Source organism: Protopterus annectens, chromosome 9.part0, assembly GCF_019279795.1.
Source record: "Protopterus annectens isolate FY-2018-M chromosome 9.part0, PAN1.0, whole genome shotgun sequence".
Taxonomy (NCBI): Eukaryota; Metazoa; Chordata; order Ceratodontiformes; family Protopteridae; genus Protopterus; species Protopterus annectens.
The window spans coordinates 933,373,163-933,393,150 of NC_056743.1; the positions used below are offsets into that span (position 1 = coordinate 933,373,163).

General features: G+C 40.2%; 1 protein-coding gene across 1 annotated transcript in view; it reads right to left on the reverse strand.

Annotated features, from left to right (window-relative positions):
- Positions 1–19,988, reverse strand: part of LOC122810608 (tastin-like) — a 1,451,617-nt gene that overhangs the window by 8,541 nt on the left and 1,423,088 nt on the right. The window contains exon 15 of the mRNA XM_044082184.1: positions 10,326–10,543. Within this exon, the coding sequence (XP_043938119.1) occupies positions 10,326–10,543 (218 nt within the window). The remainder of the gene's footprint in view (positions 1–10,325; positions 10,544–19,988) is intronic.

The window sequence follows — 19,988 nt, forward strand, 5'->3', positions numbered from 1 at the left end:
GGGATGACATTTTCCCCAAAGGGGATAATGATGCATTTCTTGGCATTCAGTTTGAGGCCATGCTTCTAGCACCAGTCATTAGTTTGGGTAAGGCCCTCTTGGAGGATGTTCACATCACTAGGGGAATTTAAGACAGCACCCAGCTTGCAGTCATCTGCAAACTTGGTCAGCTACAGACCACTGGTTTTGGTTTGCACCTCAGAAAAGTGTATCCCAAACAGTAGAGGCCCCCAAGACCGATCCTTGGGGTACACCATTTGTTATGGGTCTACTACTAGAGGTGGGTTTCCCTACTTTGACTGAGTGGGTTCTATCAGTGAGCCAGTTAAATACCCAAACTCCTAAAGAAATTTCCTACAAGAACTGGAAATAGCCAGATAAAGTGTGACTACTCAGAAACTTCTTTGAACAGAGCTCTGAACTTTGATTAAAATTCTGATGAATCCAAAACACCAACACCACAGACTAAAAATTATACTGTAATACAATAAACACTGTGTTGCAAATCATGTTGCAGTATTTTGGAGGATGGACAGAGACATCTAAGCTGGGCCAAATACTCACTCCTCTAATGTGTCCTTGCAAGGTCTTATCATGGGCAGTGCAATTTTTGTGGCATTTTTGGCTCCCTACAATCGACCAACTCTTCCCAGGTGCCTTGCATCATTCACTGGGTCTACAGAACCTGACTATCCACCCTCAGACCAATTTCTATATCACCCTCTACCCAATGTTCACAGCTGGCAAGGAGATTACAGAACCCTGGGGCAGTATCACACTTATACCAAGTTATGTGTTTGCTCCTATAATCCCACTTCTGGGCACATCAATCCAGTCCCCAGGAAGGGAATGCAATGGGCTTGCTGGCATATCATGCCATCTCCAGAGTAAAACAGCCACAGTCCTGCCCCCTGAAAGCAATGTGCCCATGTCTCTCCGGCATTAACTGAAAGGCTGCATCTATGTGCATCCATCTATCCACCCCAGAATGGGCATGCCCCAACCATTCTTGTGTGTACCCTCAAGCACCTGAGCCACTAACTGAATTTGAAAGGCTGGGTCATAGTCAGGGCTTTGCTTCTGTACACCACCAGTGCAGGTGTGCACTGCAACAAAATATAATACAGTTTGGAAATAGTTAATTTTGAAACTAGATTCCTTTCTTTACTAGCTAAACAAAAAATAAAAGTTGTAAAGTCTTTTTATGCCCATATTTTTATGTACGAAATCTCAGTTTGTAAAAATCCAAAGAACGCAATATTCCCTCCTCCCTTATTCTGCAAGTTAGGGGAAAAATACTAATGAATTAAGTTCAATGACAGCTTTGTAGTAACCTTAGGCATAAATGAGGGATTGGGCCCCATAAGATGACCAGTTTTCCAGTTTTTGAGGAAGACTAAAAAGGGCTCTTTTCATATCAAGAATGCAAGTAAAAATGTTGTTTCTTATGTTACTATGTCAGGAACTTGAGGGGTGCAGTGTCAGCTGGTTCAAAAGGAGACTGAGTCAGTTTTTTCAAAGCAAAGTTCAAGTCTCATGATGGTGATATCACTTTCCTAGGAGACCTCAGATGTAAAGTTCCTTATGGACCTGTTTAACCTGTAGCAATTATATTTAAGTGGGAAGGGTCTAAGGGGAGGCAGTCTTGAGACAGTAGACAAATTTATCTTCAATGAGGCAAGTACTTTAGATGTACAGACACTCCAAATGAGATGAAGTTTGGACTCCTCCTTTGACACCATAGGGAAAAATCCCTTTCATTTAGCTAAAGACAATGCTTCCTAGTTTCTCACGACTGTTAACATGCCCTCTCAATACTGTTGCTTAAAAGGTAACAAGATCATTAGCCATAATGCCAGTCTGAGGGTGCTCAGGTTTGGGTACCATAAGCCCTCTGAACTGGGTTAAGAGGTTCACATGCAAAGGCAGAGTTTATGGATCTTCATTTAGCATCTCCAGAAGGGCGGAACCAGTGCTGCCTCAGACAATGGCTATCAACATTTTTGTCCTCCTTACCCTTACTTTCTAACTCACCTTATGTGGAAGGGAATAGGAAGCTGTGTATACAAAATTAGACCTGCCCAGCTGAAGGAGAAGGTGTTCACTGCTTAAGTCTCCTTGGGTGATGCACTATAGCAGAATTTCTTTAGTTGCCTGTTGCTAGAAGCAAAGGAGTACATTTCTGGTACATCTAATGTTAGTAAGGCTGTGGATGAAGCTGATTAACATCAATTAATGGGAATCTACAGATTTCCTGCTCAAATGACCCACCCATGCATTCCGTTGAGAAGGTATATAGGAGGCCCTTAGAGCCATGCCTGAGTCTAGGGTAACGTTCTATGCCTGCATTGTCATTTTGCAGAGGGAATAAGATTGAGCCCCACCAATCTGTACCACATCAATGTAATATTGCCTGTTTTCAAGTGTATTATTTTGCTTGGCTTCAAAGCTCTGATAGACAGAGTTACAGCCACTTTTTTATGGTGATATGCCTCACTCATTGTGATCTTAGGTACCTTGCACTCTTACATTGTCAGTGTGTGCTTCTAATGTTGTATCTGAAGCATATGCGGTTAGAATGTGGTTCTCAAAAGCCTGCAGTAAAGGGACACCTGGATTCCTCTGCAGCCAGTAATTCCACCATACATTCTGTTAGTTTTGTGCAGGGAAGCTTGGCAATGCTCGTGTCAAAAACCTTGATATACTAAGGTACCACTATACTTTCCTCATGTGAAGTTTTGTCAGGGAGGACCATAAGATCATCACTGCCTTGTACCACATGATACTTAAGAAAACCTTTCTGAGACCTGGATCTTCTGGTCTAGTTCTTGAATAAAAAACTGTGCCAGAAATTCTACTTTGTCCGGAGGGAAAAAAGGCCTTCTGAGTGGTGGTGTCAGTACAGTTTCGAAAAGATTATACTCTGGAAGTGTCAAACTGAACTTCAAAAGACTAAGAAAGAGAAGCGCACACAGACTAACTGAAGTTCTGGAAGTAATTCAGAATGTATGCAAATGCCTTTTCTAGTTATTCCTGTGACTAGGCCTGTACTAGACAGTCATCAAGACAGGGATAGCTTTGAATGCCCTTAGTTCTACAGTCAGGTAGGTATAACTGGAACCTGGCACCTAGTAAAAGCCCCCAAAACAGTAGCTCATCTAAAGGGCACAGAGGTAAAGGGGCAATAGGATGACCTTGTCCACGTTGAACCTGAGAAAACATATAATGCAACTACAATGGGTTGTTAACATGATGGGCAGAAGGAAATGAAGTGACAGCATTTTGAATTTTGGCACTTTTGTTAAGAATATGATTACTATTGATTGACAGCTCTACAATGGCTCTCCAACAGCCATCCTTTCTTGGTATCAGAAAGTGTCCCAAGTAGTAGCCCTTGGCCTCCCTTGGTTCTATCTAATGTCTGGCAGAAACAGCTTCCACAGAAGGCCCAATTAGAGGGTTTTGATCCTTTGACAATTAAGGTATCCTATGAAATGTTGACACTGACAAACTGCAGCTTGTATCTCTGGGTTACCACCTGCAGAACCCACTTATAGAAATGGTAAAGCATTACATTTGATCAGAACAAGAACAGCCAGCCTCCTATTCTTTGTGGATTTTTTAAATTAATAGGGATTTGAGGGATGGGTATTGTTTTAAGGGAGAAGAATGACAGAGTACATGTTGCTCCTTACACGAGTCTTTGCTGTGAGGGCCCCCAGATCTCTCTATCACCTTGCCATTTCCTTTTCTAAAACCCTTTTCACCTTTCATCTGCTTTCCTTTGTTCTGACATTAACACAACTCATTTTTTGAGAGAGTTTCTGTTACATCTTGGTGCAGCAGAGTAATCTATAACTTTGACTTCCTTTCGCTTTCATGTTTAAAAAAACTCTCTAGGGAAGGTGGTCTAAAAGCAGCTCCTTATCACATCTTTTGGCAGAAGTTACACCCTCAGCCAACCATATCTCCTAATATTGGGTATCACAGCAGGATTCTTGAGTGCTGCATTAACAATACCATAATAACATTTTACAGCATTAATGCCGACCTGCAAAGTGGACCGGGCAAGACTAACCAATTTTGCTTTCAGACTGGCAACATTATTACCCACAATGCCTCACTCATTTGCTTGAAGATTTCACCTTGTTACCTGCTCACACGAGTCTGGTAATTAAGGGCATTGAAAGGCCAGCATCACTAATATACACCTTCTGCCCAAAGTCATTCAGTATTATGCACTTCCAGTAACTGGGAAGGGTATTTGGTCAGAAAACAAGTTTGCCCAGTTTACATAATTCAAAGACACATTTGTTGGATTTGCCACCAATTTCTTATAAAGGCATTTAAAGGATTCTGCACCTATAAATCCAGTCAAGTTTCCTAGAACATTCCAGGGATTCTGCAAGGACGGTTTACTGCAAAACCTCAAGTACTACAAGAATGGTCAAAAGCTATGGACGGTAAAGCCCAGAGGGTTTGGGAACATGTTCTGGACATTCTAGATATCCGTCTTTCCAAATAAAATACTCCATCAGAGAGTCTCTTCAAATGATATGCTCTTGTAAAGAAGCCCAAGGACAGAGTTCCCCAATTCTCTGCATCAAATCTGAAAGGGAAGAACAGTTGAGACCTATAATAAAGATATCATGATGTACAACCAGAAGTCCAGAATATCTACTTTATGGTTTCCGAAATCCTTTCCAACATTGCTCTCAGGCAAAGGTGTAGCAGCCTCCTGACAGGAGTTGCCAGAGACCTCAGATACTAGGCTTCAGAGTTGGAGGCAATAAAGACACCCTCAATGTTTCAGTCCCTTCAGCCTGAAGACTCCAGCCAGGATCAAAGCAATGTGCTAAGGCTCCAGTCTGTCCTTGTGTCAGGCCCATTTTCCTATATATTTTTGTGGGGTTTTTTTTGAGGACACTGAATGAACATCACTGCTGCTCAACAAGATGGCCTTATGTATATAAGAACTCCAGCTTTTTTTTTCTTACTAGGACTGATAAGCTAACTCCCTTCTCCTCAGGGTTCTCTTACTAAACCTCATGCAAGAGAGATTTGTCATTGGAGGGTTCCAAACGAAACATGCATAAGAGTGGAAACCTCTATGGGGAATCCTGAGCTTACACATACATACAGAAACTTTAGATATGGCGAACACAAACGCTACTGGCATCCATTCCATTACCAGCAAACAAAAGGCTATGGTTAACAATAACAAGAAAAAAAAGAAAATGGGCAGTTTGTCAAACTTCAGAAGCCTCAAGTTAAACAGATGGAAAGATGCCACCACACTGCAAGGAAAAAAGTAGCATGGTGGCAAAAAAAGATCTAAAAATGGCATAAGAGGATACTACCTTATTGCTACTGGCATGTTAACATCCATTGGAAGGTGGACTCTACCCTGCATGAGGGAAGGAAGGGTGCAAAGCACTGAAGTTGTGCCAGATGTCAGGCATTCACCTGTGGCTGAGATCCCTAGGGATGATCCATTCAAAGAAAATTAACAAAGGTGTTGTTACTGCACTAAAACATCTACCAGAGGGCCCTTCTTTCTGAGCTTTTGGTTGGTTTTAGCTCTACTTCCAGTCAGCATTTAAAATTCTGTAAGATCTAGTGCTCAGGGATATACATCCACTCATTTTGATACAAGCTATGATATACACCTAACACATGAAGTTCATATTGTAAAAAACTGTCTGTTCAGTTTTCCCTCCCCAGGGAGCACCTTCCTGGAAGTCCAGGAATAAAGATTTAGCACCTTAGACTGCAACATAATATAGAAGACCATAACTGCCCAACTTACAGGGAACTCAAACTGTTAAATTAGATGGAAGTGACACCCACCCACAAGGGATGGCAGAAGAGTATACCTAATCTATCTAGGAGCATAACTTATTTAGGATATTAAGGACCCTCCTTGATAGGTCTCTGGTTGGCCTGAACCCCAACCTGGAACTTAAAGGGTAGAAGAAATTGAAGGACAACACAAAGACAGAGCTAAGTTGTTTAAGTCCTGGAGTACCACTGTACCAAGTAAGGCCCAACTACTAGAAAAGTGGTAAATACAGCATTTCTTATTGAAAGTGTATGTTTGAAAGCAAGTGGCTGTGATGTAGATACCACAATGGAGTGGCTTGGAGTGGACATTGACCACAGCATTCACTAGCTGGTTTAGAAGTAGTTACTTAGCTTACAACCTTGGTGAGAATTGAGTAGCTTATCCAAATAACCCAGAAGAACTTGCTATCAAGGTGGATTACTGCCTGATGGCAAGAAGTAATACACTTGGTAAACTACTCAGAGAGTACATGGGGAGGAGTCCACTTGGGAATTGCAAGTCCCGTCCCCAAGGACCTACTGAAAAAGAAAAAGCTTCTGAATAATAATATTAAAAAAACTTGCATGGAATGAGGCATTGATCTCAATCTGCAAGAAAGAATTGGATAAAAGATGTAATGAAGTGGCCGTATATGACAATTTCACATCTATCCTGATTACAGGGTGTTCATATAATTGCCTGCAAGAAAGATTTGCAAAGTTGGAAATACCACCTGTCAAAAGTAATCAGTAAAGTAGAGAAAAACAATACATTCAAGGTTATGTCCAGTAGCTTCTCTACAAATGCCCACTCAGAGAAGTCATGCAAAAATGATATTGTCTCTAAGGAATGGTCTATTAAATCCAATAGTCATTAGCTATAAGGGAAAGATACCTCAGAAATGTCAAACCAGGAGTGAAGTAGGATAAAGCCACCTGCCACATAAACCCATAACTCTGATTTGTTATCTGGTAAAATGATGACCAAATGTTAGGGCCTGTGTCACTTACAATGGACATGGGAAACGGCAAATGAATATGACAAAAATATTTCATAAGCAAAACTGTCACATTAAGTGGAACTCAAAGTGATTTTTTTTAAACAGGGTGAAGGGCTTAGAGTCTGGTGCTTCGACTCATGACAAATTGCAGCCTTAAGAAATGGTCCAAATGAAGAATGGTCCCATGCTTCTACATACATGTTTCCCCAAACAAGCATTCAAATCTTTATTGGAGACGACAAGAATAAGACAGCCAATTCCAAACTGCCATAGTTCTGAAAACGTTATCTAAGAAAGGTTTTTCAAGAAGTGAATTAATGGAAGGGAAGAGATAGGATATCTAGATGCCTTATGAAAAAGAGAGACTGCTCTCCGGATTCCATGTAGGTGAAGGATTCTGAGGGGAAGAAAGGAGAAATTTCACTTCTTGAAAGCTTTCCTTGTTTTCTAACAGTTCTTTAGACAGGACAGTGGGGAAGGGACTGAAACAAGACCCTTTAAACACAAAGCAGTTAATACCAGACTAGTATAAGAAATAGGATGGAAGAGTAGTGGCCAGAGGAGGAGGTTCATGTACAGCCAAAAGGGACAAGACAGGTGCATATCTGCTGCGAAACAGGAGAGGTCTTGAATTACCTGATGAAGATTACTCTCCTCTGACTGCACAGTTATTTGTCAGTAAGGCACTAAATACAATGTTTGTTGCAAAGAGATAATACCATTGGGAGTGGTCCCAAAAATCATTAAGTAAAGTAACCTTTTGCACTGAGGGTTATCAAAGATATCCTATGGGGCCAGGTTCAAAACTGGATGAACACAAAGGTATTCATGCCCATAGCCTTCTCAAAGTTTTACCTCCCAGTGTCCTTTGAGAAAGAGAAATGGTGATGACAAAAAACTAGGTCTTGCTCCCAACAGGTACTAGAAGGTAAGGGTACTTATTTGTGCACTTTCACTGAAAACCAAAGCAATCTGTCCAGCAGATGTCTCTGCAAAGGAGACTAGAGTGTCAAAGATACAGAAACGTTCACAGTCATGACAGACTTGTGGTGCAGACGCATCTAGAAATCTTAGGTCTGATCTCAGAATCCATCACTTTAGGACAGTCTTCCTCATATCTAGTATTACTCAAACCTTCTGTACAAAGCTTACACTGCTTTAATGGCTTCTCATAATGTCACAGCTTCCAAATGCAGTGTAGCAAAGAAGGCCTCAGGCTTCAAAAGTCTGTGAAAGATGTACTAAAATATTAGTAGTGGCAAATGTTGACACTATTGTGTTCTAGCTCTAGATAAATGGCAATCCTCATGAAGGCCCTGAATGAACTCTGACAATTGCAGAAACACTTCAGTGGACTGTAAGCTTCTGATATTGAATGACAATTTAATATGCTGGTTACAAGAAAAATCAGAGGGCATGGTTGTAAAGACCTAGAAAAACTATTGAGGTGCACACAGCCTCCTAGCCCATAAAAAGGAGCATGAACATGGTTTAACGGTAAAATGCTAACATGAGAACATCTGAAGAGCTATGTCAAAAGTGCACATGAAAGAATATATCAAGTGTGCATGCATTGCAGTGATAGTCTTAAGACTCTTGTTTCAGTATGAAAGAAAAAATGAGAAAATGTTTCCTGGAATGGTTCATAGATTAGTACTAGGCTAACTGCCCTTGTGGACCATTTTGAGTCTAGCCAGTTACCTCATGAGAGAATCAAACCCTGCACCTTGTATTTGTAAGGTAAACACCTTAACCATTATACCAACCCTCCTGATTACTCCCTCACTGATTACTGTAAGACACATTACTGGGGGAGTTTGTTGTAAGGGAGCAATGAAATCAGGAATGAAAATGAAGGAATAAGTGGCAGGGCAAGGACAGCAATAATGAGAAAATACACGTCTGTGCAGCAGATGCTACAGATGGCACTAGTGAACCTTGCTGCAAGATGCTGTCCTGTACCCACTCTATCGCCTTTCAATATGCTACAAAATGCCTCCTGCAAATCAATCAGCAGTGGTGGGGAAAAAAGTGGGCATGAGACAAAACAGGTGACTGTCCTCATATGGTGAGAATCCTCAGCTCTAGACAGGAAGGGAGATCTCTCAATGAGACAAGGCCTTATGAGAAAACTGAAGACTGATTCAGATCATATGTCTGTCATGGGGAGCAAACTTCTAAACCTTCTGTATCAGCACTAACATCCTTCTCTTGGTTTGTGTATGACAGATACAGTCTGCTGCAACAGAAATCATTCCAAATAGTGAGGTATCGGGGAGAAGCTTTTTATCTGTACCCTAACCACAAGGAATGAGACCAAATAGTTAACTTCAGCAGAAAAAGAAAGAAGTTTATAACACAATAGACATCAGCATTAAAGCAGGACACTTCAAAGAAATGTCTGACCCGAGGTCTTTATACTGACTTGTTGAATTCCTTAAGCTTGTATTTGCCTTCTTGTGGATGTTCTTGGTCTGGTGACCCTCTGCTCATTTTTCTGGGCAATGGTTACCCTTCTGTCAACTCTACCTCTAATGTGGTGAACAGCTATCCCACCTTACACTTTAAAAACAGTATAAAAGTGACAGGTGTTAGGCAAACTTGTAAAGTGATAATGTCCCTGAGGTGATACTAAATAATCAAATGATTACTTTGTGGGTTTAAGCAACTAAGTAATTTTCTTTCGGCATGACAGACACTTGTCAGAAGGAGATATGAAAAATGAAAACAGAAGAACAAGACTAAAGAATGTGGTGGCAAATGTGTTCCTCAACCTAGATACAAGAAATGGTGATGGGCTGTTGTGTGTATGTATGTTTGTTAATGTGGTCAGTTAAAAGTTTTCAAATGACAAGAGGAAAACTGCCTACTTACTAGCTGGACATACTGCAGATATTAGATATGGAGACTTTTTTCTTTTTTGAGATGCCTCCACAGTCTTTTTCAGCTATACCTGTATTCATGCCATTAGTGCAAATGGAATACATGCTTTCCACTGCAGTCCATGCCCTAACTTACACAGCTACCCACCTATATACAGATACGTCACACATTTTCCCTTTTGGAGAGGGAGAAAAGTACACCTACTCTCCATCTGTTTTCAGGTTATCTGCAAATGGAAATGCAGTACTTGATAGATTAGAATAACAATTTTAACATGACCAGACTAGATTTAAATACAATGATTTGATGATCATAAAATGAAGTACTCGCCTATCACAGTACTTAGAAATCTGTACATAAAGGCAATCTAACCTCAAACCTAATTGATCTAGCAATTCCAATAAAGCATTAATAAATTAATATAATGTCAATCATTTACTGTTAAGAATTTACAAAATTATCAGAACTAGCCAGAAGAGAAGTTACCTTGTAAAGCTCTGTCCCATCACAATTCATGCCCAGAATGCTGCTACCCAAGCAAATGTAAGTTTGAGACTACATACAGTTATCTACTGCTTAGTGGAATGGGTACTAGTTTTAACATACAAAAAAACGTACCATAGCTTCTTGCCAATGCAATGTTGTAGCCACTGGGTTTTGGTAGTTTCTGTCCAATGTTCTCTTGTTTTCTGATGATTGGCAAAATGTCCCACACATGTAGAAGGCACACTCCTCATCCAGCAAAGCCTCCATCTGCACACGCCATGTTACGGCTTGATGGTGAAGGGGTCTCTGCTTTACTGCTTTAGATAGGAATGGTGGTGGCATGCTTCCTCCTGTGGCCAGAAAGTTTAGAATTAGCTCTTAACAACTACATGCAATTTGTTGTACACACACATTGTAAACTTAATTTATTCCTTATGTGTTACAGTCTGAACCTATAAATTCCACTCAACCACACCCATACAGCTTGTTTAAAATGTCTCATCTTGAAATCCTGAATAATCAATAAGTCAAAAAGTATAGTTGGACAACTGTTATGCAATTTAAGACGGATGTAGAATCAGCAGGAAGAATGTCTCCGGCTGCCCTGCTGTACATAAAAACTCTCTAGATCACATCACTTCTGAAATTTACCATAATTGTTCAGCAGTATGCATCTATACAAGAGTTTCTTGTTCTAGCATCTGTTATTAAAGCTTCCTACACAATGCTAAGAGGTAAGTGCACAACTATACTAACATCCATGCAGCTTCTGCTCCTGTATCCCACCATTTTTCATCCAAGTCTAGTTCCCATGAATCCCTACACTAACAAATGTTGTACCACTGCTTCTAGCAATGTGTTCCAGTGCCTTTTCATCCACCTCGGGTATCCTTGAATCCCTACACTAACAAATGCTGTACCACTGCTTCTGGCAATGTGTTCCAGTGCCTTTTAATCCATCTCAGGTATCCATGAATCCCTACACTAACAAATGTTGTTCCACTGCTTCTGGCAATGTGTCCCAGTCCCTTTTAATCCATCTTGGATATCCTTGAATCCCTACACTAACAAATGTTGTACCACTGCTTCTGGCAATGTGTTCCAGTGCCTTTTCATCCATCTCGGGTATCCTTGAATCCCTACACTAACAAATGTTGTACCACTGCTTCCGGTGCCTTTTCATCCATCTCGGGTATCCTTGAATCCCTACACTAACAAATGTTGTACTGCTGCTTCTAGCAATGTGTTCCAGTGCCTTTTCATCCATCTCGGGTATCCTTGAATCCCTACACTAACAAATGTTGTACCACTGCTTCTAGCAATGTGTTCCAGTGCCTTTTCATCCAACTCGGGTATCCTTGAATCCCTACACTAAAAAATGTTGTACTGCTGCTTCTGGCAATATATTCCAGTGCCCCCATAATCTCTCTGTGAAATGTTTTTTTTTTTGTGACAGTCTTGATTAATTATCTCACTACAAACAACCACCTTTGTCCTATCATCCCTCTTCAACTTCACCCTTCTTTACCTACTCCTAGATAATATAATAGATTCAGTTTTACCTCCATTCTCTTCCAATTATCCCATATCAAGCTGCTCTGTACTCCGAGAAGATGTTTCACCCTTTTGCCATTTCAACAACAAATGCATGCCTTCTATGCAGAGTACAAAAGACGAACGATCATTTCTGAAATCTTCATCCTGAATTATATAAATCACTATCCTGTTGTGCTTTACCACTGAACTGTACTGCACTAGGAGCAGTTATGTCCCAGAGATCCTTTTCTTTCCAAGTCCTTCCTAGGTTCATCTCTCCAAGTCTGCAAACTGTTCCCTGATCCCATGCAGAAGTTCATTTTTTCCTATATGAAATCTTAGTGCTATCCAAGTGTTGTAACTACATGCCAGCCCAGAAATTGTCCTCCTTTCCATTACCAATGCTCTGGTCATGACTGTATTAGCAAAAGGAAAGTTTTCTAACCCCAGCCTTATGCCCAACACACTAAGTCTGGCACTCCAATGTCTATGGACTTTTCTCTGACTCCACTTCCCCCCAACAGTAATCTGTTCTCAGACAGATGGCTTTCTGTTCAGCTCATTGTGTCCCACTCCTTACCTTTTAATTTTCTCGCTAACTTCCTGTAAGATATCAAAGGCCTTACTGAAGTTTAGAAATACCACACGCACTGGGCTCATTTAGCCGTGTGTAGCCCAGTCACTGACCAGGATGAATCTAACTAGCAATCTACATGCATGAAATTAAAAGAGGAACAGAGCTGTTTTGATTCCTGTTTATCAATAATATACGGACATTAAACAGAATAAGGACAATTCTATGCACTGAGTTTATAACAGGAAACAAGAAAAAATAAATAGGATAGAAAGAACGATTGTTACTACATAATAATTGAATAAGCTGTTTTGCTTAGAATTATTAGAAACTAAGACTCCATTTACTATACTGGTAGGAGAGGAAGCAGTGTCTTTTCTCTAATGAAAGACTGACTCTGAGGAAACTTCAAAGTTAGCTGGCCTCTTGGCAAGCAGAATAAACTTTAAAGATGTGCAATGGGAAGATGAGCAAGTGAAAATGTAGCTAGAGTTGTAGGGAAAGAAGCTGAACAAAACACTCCCTCTTCTTATCTGCACTTTGACTTACAAAATTACTTGCTGTATGGATGAAGTAGTAAGCCAGGTGTTAGCACCCATGCCTTTCAGAGACCTAGTAATAAGTTTAGCACACAGTGATATACTAGAACACCTAGGAAGGGATGCAACTAAAGCATGGATCTTAAAAGGATTTTACTGGCCAGGAATGACTGTTAAGAACTTCACTGCTGGATAGCCTTGAAAACTAGAAGACAGTCTCTCACTCATGAGTCACAAAATTCCAGCGCCAGTTATAAAGGTGCTACTTAAGCATATTGTTAGGCCACTTATAAAGTCCAGCAATGGAGGTTTTAGTATATTTTGGAATTTGCAATCAAGTATTGTGGCCAGTCCCTACTTAATGTTAATGTTAAATTTATAGTTAGAGTTAGCCTTGTTATCTTGCAGAGCAGGGATAATTAAGGAAATACTCACCAACTAGGGGTCTCTATCTGTGCCAATGGTTTAAAATCAACCATGTAAAAACTTCAATGTACCATCCCCAGACAGATGTGCTAATAGAGGATTTTAACAGAATATTAAATTCAATGCTGAAAAAAGTTACTTAGGAAGATGGGAACACTGGGACCAGTTGATGCCTGCCATTACAAAAGTGCCACAAGCCTCAGCAGGTTTCACTCAATTTAAAGTTGTTATATGACAGGCACCCTTGTGAACAGTCAGTGAAACACAGGAGAAAGAAAAAAACATTTAAACTCCTCATAAGATCATTATACTGACTTACAAGATAGTTTGAAAGCCCTAAAGGAACATATGGAAATAGTTCAGACAACACAGCAAAGTAGGTAGAACAAAAATGAGAGACCAGGAAATTCAAAACTGAAGACCTAGTTTTGTCCCTTCTGCAGCAAATTTTTTTTGGCCAAGTCACAGGGTCCATTTGAAATAGCAGAAAAAATAAACAAAGCTCAGAACAGATATACCATTGTCAATATTTTGAAACAATGGAAATGTAGACCTTTGGGGTCAGCTAAATGATAGAACTAATAGTTCTGGTGAAGAATGAAAATTGACCTCTGTGCCTACAGTGAAGACAGATGACACATTTTATAAACCACAGAAACAAGAGATAAGGAAGTTTCTGGTAAGAAATAATGAATTCTACTCGGAACTGCCTGGTAGAATAAACCTGAATCAAGACCATACTGAGACCATTCCAGGAGAAAAGGTCAGCTTAAAAGCTTAGAGAACAGTCACAGAGAAAGGTGGTAGTAAACTCCCAGAGACAAACCAGGTTAACTGCAAATGTCTCCTAGAATATGTTGGGCATGGTGGACTTATATTTGGGGTATGCAATATGAATGGGGACGGTTAGGTCCAGAAAGAAAAAAAAATAGAAACCGTGAGAAACTGGCCTATTCCAAGCACTAGAAAACAAGTGAGGGCATTTACGGAGTTAGCTGGACACTACTGAAAGTTTGTACCCAATTTCTCATTAATAGTTTGCCCTCTTACAGATTTGACAAAAGGGGAGATACCTCAAAGTGCCATGTGAAAATGAACCATATCCAACATAAAAGAACACAAAAAGTGTTTATGCAAATACTATATATAAAATTGTTGCAATAATTTTTTTTATAAATAAACCTGTTATTTTAACTAGAATGATTTTCCTTTAAGAAAGGCAGGAAGCTTGTTGGTTAACGAAGGCAATAAATGGTGTCATAGGGATGAAATTAGCCAGTTCAGAGAGTTGTATTCCAGCCTTGATAACAGCACATTACTACAGCCAAATACAGAGATAAAAAAGGAAGGATCTGACCTGAAAATACTACTGGAACTGGATCTTTTTTTTTATTTTTTTTTTTTTAAACATCTTTATTAAACAGTACATTTTTTTAAAGTGACATGGGTGCACATACAGTAATAGAAAAACTGTGCAGTATACATAGGTTTTAACAAATTTCATCGACTCCAGCATTACGTAGAAATGGCTTTTTTGTCTACCAATAGTATTAAAGCCTTAAGTCTAAGGCAATTCAGATTCTATATCCCAATAGAAAAGAATCATGTCCTTGGTTACAATCATTTGCTCCCCCAACATTTCTGAGAAATTACTCCATAGAGAACTCGTCTCTCAACCAATTACATTTAAAAAAGCATGTTCCCAATCACCTCTCTCATCACACCTCCAGCATTTGCTTTCTACTGGAGGAAAAAGTTAACTTGGGATATGAAATTACCTATGCAAACACTTCCATGCAAAAATCCTAAACCTTCAGGCATTTGTTGTATACTTGTGAGCCAATGTTCTCCCACTGTTCCTTTGAAAACTGTTTTCCAGTCAGTCACTTCCCAATCCTTTCTAACCTCTTCTGATCGATTCTTGCAGTTAACATGTAATATTTTATATGCCTTACTAATTGCCCCCTTTATTAACAGCAGTGTCTGTTCCCGACTCAACTAAAATGCAACCACAGCTGCAACCACAGCTGGTCTTTCACACAGCACTTCTATATCCCTTTTCACTTTTCGTACATTCAGTCATCACACCCTGGTAGGGAAAGTGGTTTCTTACCTGCAATCCAAACACATTGGGCTTCACACTACTCCATTACTCTTCCCTCCCTAATTTAGTTATTTGCTCCTAAACACCTTTGTCCATTTAAGTTTCAACAATAAATTCCAGCCTCCCCGTGACCATTTTCTATACTCCTGCTTGCAGTAATCCCTACTGGTAAAAACTCCTTTTATCCTTTCTCCATAGCTAGGTTTTTAGAATACTTTCTTCTTCAAATATAATATAATATTCTGTAATGTTATTGTTCTCCTTAAGGGCATGCATCCAAAATACTTCAACTCTATCCCCACCCCGCTTCATAATCATTCCTTTAAACTTTGATTTATAACCTTCTGCTCAAGTTATATACATTACCTTAAATGCATAGCTCTCAAGTATCTCAGCAAACTAGGTAATTCTAAACCACCTTGCTCAAGGAGGGGAATCAGCTTATCCCACTTGACTCCTGCCTTCCTCCCCTCCCAGAAAAATCCCTTCAATTATTTATCATCATCCACAGCTTTTCTGGTTGATAAAAATATGCCTGACTTGTATATAAAACTAAAGGGACTGCAAACATCTTCACAGCTTTTATCTTATTATCCATTGCAATAATTAAGAGTTTCCAGCTTCTCAATTTTTGTATTATCTTTGGTGGCATACCTATGAGTCATCACAGACTCTGCCATCGTCTGTGGTTAGTGTGGTGTTTCATAGTGGGGAGTTTCATTGCCATGTGATGTATTGTTCAAACTGGCAGTATGCCCCCCCTTTACTTCACTGTTGTGCAACTATTGATTTATACAGTCAGTATATATAATTTTAGGGGTCTGGGGGGGGGGGGGGGGGCTTGACCTCATCAGGAGGTGGAAAAAGATTTTTGGAGTTTATGGCTTTTGGCTCACAATTTTTCAGTATACAACTTGATATGAGCAGTGAGCTGACAGTGCTTTGTGTTCGTCTAGGTAAATTAAAAGTTATGTACTCACCATGCCTAAGCATCTAGAGTGTCCATTTATATTCATCATCAATACATGGATTCAGGTCTGATCCTCAGATCCGACTTGGCCGCATACTCTAGACTTATCCTAGTCTTGAACACTTCCTTCTACTCGTAATGCCCTAGCCCATCCCCATTATCTCAGACCGAGTTTGTTGCTATAAGGCCCCTTTACCTAGGCAGAGACAAGAATAGCTAACAGAAAAAGGAAGGGCTCAAACCTGGAACTGTAAGTTCCAAAACATAGTCCAACAGGTTTCTCCAGAAGGTTGAAGGAGGGGGATGGATGAGAGGGAAGTTGAGGAAGAATGAAAATGGGCAACACAGATGCTTAGTTATAGTGAGTACATAACTTTTTAATCTGATGTTGTCCTTTTCATTCTTCCTCAACATATGGGGGAGAGTCCCCAGCTAAGCTGACCTTGGGTAACCCTCATAGAAGGATATTCCGGAGTACTGCCAAACCAAAGGCAGTTCTGTTTCTAGATACAACACCCCATTTATAATGAGTAACAAAAGTATGAACACTGAACCATGTGGCTGCTGCACAAATATCACCAATAGATGTTCTTGACCAAAAGGCAGATGAAGCAGCTATGGATCTTGTTGAATGAGCCTTGGGTGTTTTTGGTAGGGCTATACATTGCTGAGAATAGATCCAAGAAATACCATCAGTAATACATTTGGCTAAAGTGACTTTAGAAACTGAGAAACCTAGTCTTTTGTTGAGAAGAAATCAAATAGTTGATCTGATTTGTTTTGTCCTGTGAAGATAAAAGTGTAATTGTGTACATCAAGGAGATGATGCATGTATTCTCCTTTACTTAAAAAATTTGTGAAAAACACTGGCAAATGAATGGATTGGTTAATGTTTGTTTTGGAGTCTACCTTAGGTAAAAAGAAAAGGCTTGTCCGTAAGGTACCCCTATCTTTATGGAAAATAATGAAAGAAGTCTGAGAAGAAAGCCTGGAGTCCAGATATCCTCTTTGCAGTAGTAGTGGCTACTAAGAAAACTGTTTTCCACTAATAGAATTTTAGATACCCAGAGCGAATAAGAAGGAAAGCCTATTACCTGAAGGTTCAAAAGGTTTCTGAGTTAGGCCTTGTAGCACAATGGTCAGATTCCAGGGAGGTGAAGGATCCTTTATTGGTGTTTTGAGAAGAAAAATGCCTTTTAGGAAAGCTTTGCATAATTTGAAAGAAGCTAAAGACTAGATTTTTTTCCTCCGGTGTGAAAATTAGAGATAGCTGCTAACTGTAGCTTAATCATGGAAAAAACTAGCTCCTTCTTTAAAAAGAATTGCTAAGTACTGCAGAAACTGGAGCAGAAAAATGATCAACCTTATTTTTCAAGGCCCAAACAGAGAATTTCTTCCACTTGCTCTTATGAACTTTCTTAGCAGAGTCTTTTTGCAAAGCTAAAATAATGGTATGTACAGGGGAAGAAAGCCTGGGCTTTCTAACCATTACTTAAAGTAAAGAAACCATGCAGTTAGTCTGGGTCTATATTACATGAACAAACGATCAATCAACACACTTTGATTGATCATTCATGTAATCGAAACCTTAAAACCCTGAAAAATACAAAATCGAAAGATTTTGTTCATCCCACACCTTCCCTATACTAACATACAACCAATGCATACAAACCCCTACACACTCACATCATTCAAACACTTAAACACCTACACAAACACACCTACTTTTTGCCCCCACACACCCCCTAACTAAATATACCAACTCCGAGATCGCTGTACATTGGGGAAAGGGCAATTTCCCGGTAATCGCAAAACAACTTCTTACACAAGAGATTACCGGGAAATTGCCCTTTCCCCAATGTACAGCGATCTTGGAGTTGGTATATAAAAGAAAACAGCCTCTTACCTAGCCATTCTGAATAGTGTAGCGTGTTTATGTCACACGCTACACTCACTAGGAAGGTCGACCAAAATATTTCGGAACTCCGCATTTCAACATTTGGAGTCTCCGATTACATGAACGTTCGATCAAAGTGTGTTGAGTATGTTGTACTCAACATTTTGATCATTCATTCATGTAATATAGACCCATTAGTCTTGGAGCCTGTATATCAGAATGTCTGATTCCTGATGGGTGTGTGAGAGGATATCTGGAGACAGCACCAGTATCTATGGAGGATAATGAAGACGAGACCATAGAAAGGGGAAACATACCTGTCGAGACCAGAAGGGGACAATGAGTATGACTGAACTCTTCAGCCTGCTTGCTTTCTGTAGAAATTTGGGAATCAAGGGAAGGACAAGCATAAAGAAGACCGGAGGGCCAAACATGGGTTAGAGCATCTCTCAGTGACTTACCCTGAGGAGGGAATAAGAGAAAAATACCTGCTGCACTTGTGGGGGGGGGGGGCACAGAGGTAGCAGCAAGGTTGACCCCAAAGACAGAAAATCCTTTCCGCACAGATTGATTGACAGACCAGTCATGAGACATCAGAATGGATTTGCTTAATTTGTCCGTTAACACATTTTTTCCTGGTATATGCATTGCCACTGAAAAGTAGTTTAAAAAGATTGCCCATTCCCACACTCTAATGGCCTCTCTGCATAGGGCACAAAATAGAGTTCTTCCTTGTTTGTTGATGTACCAGACCACAGGCATGTTGGTCTGAATCGCAATAATCCTTAGAGGAAGAGCATCTTGAAATGCCTGCAACACTAGTAGGCCCGCTCTCCTCTCTAGTACATTGATATGCAGGTCTGTCTCTTGAGGGGAGCACATGACTTGGATTGATCTCAGAAAATGCCCCACTTCCAATGCAGTGGGGAATCGTCCACAGTCATTGTGGTTGTAGGAGGTGGCAGAATAAAAGGTAAAAGGTCGGTCTAGGTAAATGTCGTCTGACAGGATTCACTAGCTGATGTGATGTTTGCAAATAGGACTACGCTTGACTGGAAAGGATAATGTATTGAAAAGACCATTGAACAGCTAGAGTCCACTGAGGGGGCACGCATAAAGAATTGTGCTAAGGGAAGTGACACAATGGCTGCTGCCACAGATTCTAGTGCTTGAAGCACTGATCTGGCTGGAGGAGATGGATGAGACATAAGCAGATGGACCTGACTCCTGAGGGTCTTTATACAATGAAGTGGCAGTAACGCTATCTGTGTTGTATCTAGATGTGTACCAATGAACTTTAAGCTCTGGACTGGTGTCAAGTTTGATTTGGCATAATTTGTTACTCCAGTAAATGATAAATCTGGGGCAAATAGTCCTTGGAGATGATGCTGGCGGGGGGGCAGGGGGGGGGGTAGTAAGGACCCAGTAGTTCAGATATAAAAAAAACCTCTTGAATCCTTTGAGTCTCAGATGAGCAGCCACCGCAGCCATGCATTTGCTAAACACCCTGGGGGCTGTGGTGAGTCTAAAGGGCAGGGCTCTGAACTGGTAATGACTGGCTCTCAGCCGAGAGCAGAAATGACTTCGAGAATGCTTGTATTTTGATGTGATAGTATGCATTGTGAAGATTTGTAGAGAACATCCAATCATCATTATGAAGAAATGGCAGAATGGACTGCACCGTGACCATTCGGAACTTTTAATTTTTTCACGTACTGATTCAATTTACTCAGCTCCAAAATTGGTCCA